The 5,200-nt window shown below is 33.3% G+C and overlaps 2 protein-coding genes across 2 annotated transcripts in view; one reads left to right on the forward strand and one right to left on the reverse strand.

Annotated features, from left to right (window-relative positions):
• LOC132167412 (uncharacterized) overlaps positions 1 to 1,795 on the forward strand; it is a 4,017-nt gene extending 2,222 nt beyond the window's left edge. The window contains exons 3-4 of the mRNA XM_059578380.1: positions 1,147 to 1,214; positions 1,578 to 1,795. Coding sequence (XP_059434363.1) covers positions 1,147 to 1,214; positions 1,578 to 1,716 — 207 coding nt within the window. The 3' untranslated portion in view covers positions 1,717 to 1,795. The remainder of the gene's footprint in view (positions 1 to 1,146; positions 1,215 to 1,577) is intronic.
• Positions 1,796 to 2,169: 374 nt separating this feature from the next.
• Positions 2,170 to 4,762, reverse strand: LOC132167414 (protein RADIALIS-like 1). The gene is made up of 2 exons (XM_059578381.1): positions 4,291 to 4,762; positions 2,170 to 2,376 (listed from the first exon to the last, which is right to left on the reverse strand). The coding sequence occupies exons 1-2, from the start codon at positions 4,560 to 4,562 to the stop codon at positions 2,349 to 2,351; spliced, it is 300 nt and encodes a 99-aa protein (XP_059434364.1). The 5' UTR covers positions 4,563 to 4,762; the 3' UTR covers positions 2,170 to 2,348.
• Between the last annotated feature and the right edge of the window lie 438 nt (positions 4,763 to 5,200).

The following is a 5,200-nucleotide window of genomic DNA, read 5'->3' on the forward strand; positions in this document are numbered from 1 at the left end:
TATATATATATTTGTTTTTAATTTTTTATTTATTTTAAAAATAAAATAATAAAATAATATTTTTTTTACTGCGCCACGTGGCAGGTTGATGGCCTTAGGATCTCTAAGGAGAGATCTTAGCCATCAACTGAATCCTCTCCAGTTCATTTTGGACTGGAGAGGATCCTTGTCCATTTATTATAAGGAGGAAAAAGTAGCTCCTTGTCCTGTTAAGGAATTGAGATCTCCTCCAATTGGGAAAAAAATAGAGGTTCTCTAATTGTTAATCGTGACCTTTCATTTTAAATCTAATTGTCTATAAAATGTCAGCTACTTTTGTATAACCGAGGCATTAAATGCTAGTTTTTGTTTTACTGAAGTTTAAATAATTTTATAAATTATTGAATTTAAATTAAAAGATCACAATTAATAATTGAAAATTTTGTAATTTCTCTCAATTCGGAGTGGATCCGGATTCCGGATCCCCTGTCAAGAGGGCTCCTTGGGTGGTAAAAAGTTCACAATTCTCCAAAAGGCATACAGTGGAATAGGCCAAATACAATGTGGAACTGTACTTTTGACGTTTGTTTATGGCAGATTGGAGCAACACATTACTTCTCGAGGGATGGTAGGAACTCAACTATTTTGCTTAATTTTGGGCCAACTTTTGCCTTATTTTTTTTTAAAAATAAAAAATGGAAAAAATGTCTGAAGAAACCCTATCTATTTTTTGTCTTTCTTTTATTTGGTATTTTTAAAAAAATGAAAAATGGTATTTTTTTTCATAACAATGTCTTTTTTTTTATAAAGAAAATGTCATTATTATGAAGAAAAATACCATTTTTCATTTTAAAAAAATACCAAATAAAAGAAAGGCCAAAAATAGATAGGGTTGCTTCAAACATTTGTTTTCATTTTTTATTTTGATTTTTTTTTTTTTAAAAAAAAGAATAATGCAAAAGTTGGACTTATGTTGGACAAAAAAGTTGGACCTTTAGCATTTGCCTTACTTCTCCCTCTTCCATTATGAATTCTTGCTTTGCTGTCAAAACAAACGATTTATACATCGATTTTCTTAACTTAATTTATTAAAGTACTAATATTTATCTTTAGAACATGCAAAAATGCATGTAAGATTAATTTACCTATTAATGCATATTTCTGCAGAGGGTACATCTACTGTGGGGAGGGAATGACATGATTTTCACCAGGGAAGTTGCCAACAACTTGAAGAGGTATGTATGTTTGCTTTTATGGATTTGGACTTTCAGTAATTTTTTGTTGTGTGGATCGTAATTCAGACAGCAAATATGAAAGTTCTTATATAGTTTATCAGTCCCAACAAGTTGACATGTTATCCAAGACTTACTTGAGTAGGTAAATTTTTGAATTATTAGCAATTTGAACAGTAAAATTGCCGAGAATCTCTATTGTTGCTTTACTTTTCCTTAATGCATGATTACCAAGTGATAATTGATCAAAATTAACAAAACTTGGACCGTTTGATTGAAAGGCAATAAAATTAACCATCTGTTTTTTTATTATTAAAATGAATATATAGTGATTAGATATAGAGGGTGATAACTGATAACATGTAGGCAACTGGGAGACACAGCTACGCTGCAATACATAGAGAAAGCAGGTCACCTTGTTCAGATTGAACGGCCATGCATCTACAACAGGCTCCTCAAACAAATTCTTGCCCCTCCAGGAGAAGATAGGCTCAAAAGACACTGATGTTTTTGTTGTTTGTTGTCTTTTTTACAATGGATTCAAACTAATTACCCCTGCTTTATGAGATGTTGATTTCTTTAAATTTGGGTATATCTTTCAATTACCGGAGTGATGTTGGCCCGTGGTTAATATGAGAGCCTCCGATGATTAAGTGATTAAGTTATTTTTGTCCGAAGAAAAAAGAAAATGGTGGACCTTTTGAGATGAAGGATCTTCTATTTTAAACCTTCTTAGGGCCTTTGGGCTCTTTTAAGAGTGGACCTTTAATTTGATCAGGTCTTGGGCCTTGGGCCTGCTTATTTTCTATCTCCATCACTAATATATTTTCAATAATTTATTAGATGTCAAGCATGATGATAATTAAATGTGCCACAACAGGATTGATTATTGTCATTTAAAAAAATAAAAAAAAATAAAAAAAATTTAAGAAATGAATCTTGATTTACTGGAATGGTGGACAAGAAGAAACTTCGTTTCTAAATATGGATATTTTTATTACATTTAGGACGGTCGAATAATGACCCATAGAGAGAGATTTTCATCCATGCATAGATACACAGATTTCATTTACTTCCCACAAATCATGCAGTTAAGACTTGATCCTAAAACGTGGCCATGGCTCCTAGCTTGGACTTTTACCGCAGCTTAAGATACTTCAAAAGCCTGTATACAAATCAATGAACAAGTTAAGCAGTTTTAGCTAAATGAAAATGGTGTAAAAGGACAAAAATAAAAATAAAAAACTCAAAATTCCAATAATATTATTGTATTTTGCATGCATGGTTAATGGTTTGCTGCAGATCATAAAAAGAGTCCTCGATCGGCTGAGAGCTAGCTTGTGTCACTTCTGACCACTTCCTTTCCTTTTTTTTTCTTAATGTTAATTTTAACATGGGTTAGTGATTAATTTATTCTTTTGTAGATTAAATGCTGAAATTATTTCACTTATATGAAGAAAAAGCTAATGCATGGACGCCAGACCAAAGCAGCAGAGAATATGCATTCTGATCAGAAGCACTACATAGTACATAGTACATATAGTATATATAATATATGCTAGTCAACTCTATAATTTGAGAAGCTAATTCTTTTTTCAAATCATATTTTCATAACTTTAAACGGTATTTTGAATATATATATATATATAATATATGCTAGTCAACTCTATAATTTGAGAAGCTAATTCTTTTTTCAAATCATATTTTCATAACTTTAAACGGTATTTTGAATATATATATATATATATATATATATATATATATATATGCAAAAGTATCTAAATTAACACGTGGTGATAATATGGGATAACCCTGTGTCACATTTCAAAGTTTAATTTGAAGGCATAAATAAAAATGTGATAATAGTTTAGGGGTTTATTGGAACAGACAAATTACAAACAGAAATTGATGAATCTGAAGTCTTTGATAGTGAGATCGATCGCACTAGTCACAAAGCGATCGATCGTAGACGTAATGGCAAATGAGCCTAAAGTCTCTGGTAGTGCGATCGAGCGCACTCACCATTGCGCTCGATCGCACACGTGATTGTCTGAAGAATTGAAGACTTTTATTCCTACTGCACTTGTATAGAAATAGGTTTCTATCATATTAGAATTTTATCTTTATTTATCTTGTAAACGATACAATCTCTTTATCAATATAAATAAGAGACACTGCCATACAGTTGAGTAGGCAGAAAACACAAAACCAAATTATTCTTTAGGGTTAACAATAGCCTAGTATGATATTCCAATCAGCCCTCATTTTTTTTTTTTTTTTAAAAGCAAAAATTAATTGAGAATAACACCTCAATATAATGAAAAAAAAAATAATAATAAAATAAAATAAAATAAAATTCTAGGCATTCGACCGTTTGATGCTCAATGTGTACGAAGCATTGCTTGTGATACACATTATGTCGGAATATATCTCATGCGGGCTTCAAATCAGGGACAAGATAAGGAGCCGAAGGCAATATATAGATTCTTTTGGTGGAATAATTGAGGAGTCGGTTAGGGTTTAGCTCTACAAAAGCGGCCCCCAATTTTTGGCCCCTACCCACGGTTTTAAGTCACGTGCATAACAAAGGGTGTCACTTTATTTAATTAAAGTGATCAAATATTTCAACTTTATTTCATTAATTTTGTATTTAGTTTATGGGTCAGGTTAAAAATTATTAGTTTTAAATATCACGTGTCAAGTTCGGATCATATCGAAATATGAATATAAAACTATATAAATTAATTCTAATTTGACCCGTTTAATTAAAATGACCAAATTCTTCGATTCTAACTCGTTAATTTAATTTGAAGCAACCCGAGCCAATATATGGCTTCTACTCAAAAGTAAGACTAAGTATGCCAAACGCTTATGATTATTTCTGTTTACTTTCGGCCTTATCGAACATCAGAAAATGGCAGAGGGTTGTTCAACTGGAACAGTGGTGCTAGAAATTATAGAAGTCGAAATTTGAGGGGGCCTTGAACAACATGGGAGAGCCCATCTGTCCATGCATGAGAATTGAGAAAGATAAAGAAGAGAAGATTAGGAAATTGTATGATTTGGGTAAAAGCCTTACCTTTCTTCTTCTTCAAGATTGTTGATGCTTCCATTGGACCTGTACTTGGGAATGGGAACAAGACCACACTCGATATGCCGGAGATCCTCTAAAAGGATTTCATAGTGTCTTTTCACTTCCTCCGTCGTTTTCCCACCGACAGCCTTGGCTACATTCTGCCACCGGTCCGAGGTTTCCTTGTCGTACAACGCCAGTGCCTTTTCAAACCGTTTGTTCTGCTCCGCCGTCCAGGAGGAGCTGGAGCTTTGCTTACTGAGAGAGCTTGAAGCCATTAAAGAATAACGGCGAAGGTGCTTGTGGAAATGTCTCAGAGAAAGGCGAAGGAAAGGAAAAAGAGCTAGCTAGACAGAGGGCTTTAGATGAAGCGATGGTTCGTGCAAGAGACTGCCGTGGTGCTCTGCTTATAAATGGTAGATAGGGTGCATGGTGGGGTGGAGCCAGTTGGCGAATCTGTTTTGCCAAAAGGAAGATTGAGGGGTGACCCGTCTCCTTTGGAACCACAAATGCAGCAGGACAAAGGTACAGCCAGAGGTGGAGGGAATCAGTTTCAAAGGAAAGGCTTCATCATATTCATTTAATGTTTTCCTCGTGAGCATCTTTCCTTCAATTATAATACACATAGAAAGTAGAATTTTCATGACTAACTACAGTCTATATTTGCATATCTATAAATATTATATCATTTAGGTAGACAATCCATCAACTTTTACCCTAAAAAAAGTCAGCAAAAGGTGCAAACTTTTTGGATTTTTTTTTTTTTCTTTTGGTATAAGCTTAAGCTTTTGGGATAAGTTGTCATTTAATACGGAAGCAGAGCAAAAGTTTGAGTTCGAGCACTGACTCTACACAATTTACTCTATTTCAGTTAAATTATTTTACATGTTAGCTTAAACACTAATTTAATGGAACC

The sequence above is a fragment of the Corylus avellana genome, chromosome ca1, assembly GCF_901000735.1.
Source record: "Corylus avellana chromosome ca1, CavTom2PMs-1.0".
Lineage (NCBI taxonomy): Eukaryota > Viridiplantae > Streptophyta > Magnoliopsida > Fagales > Betulaceae > Corylus > Corylus avellana.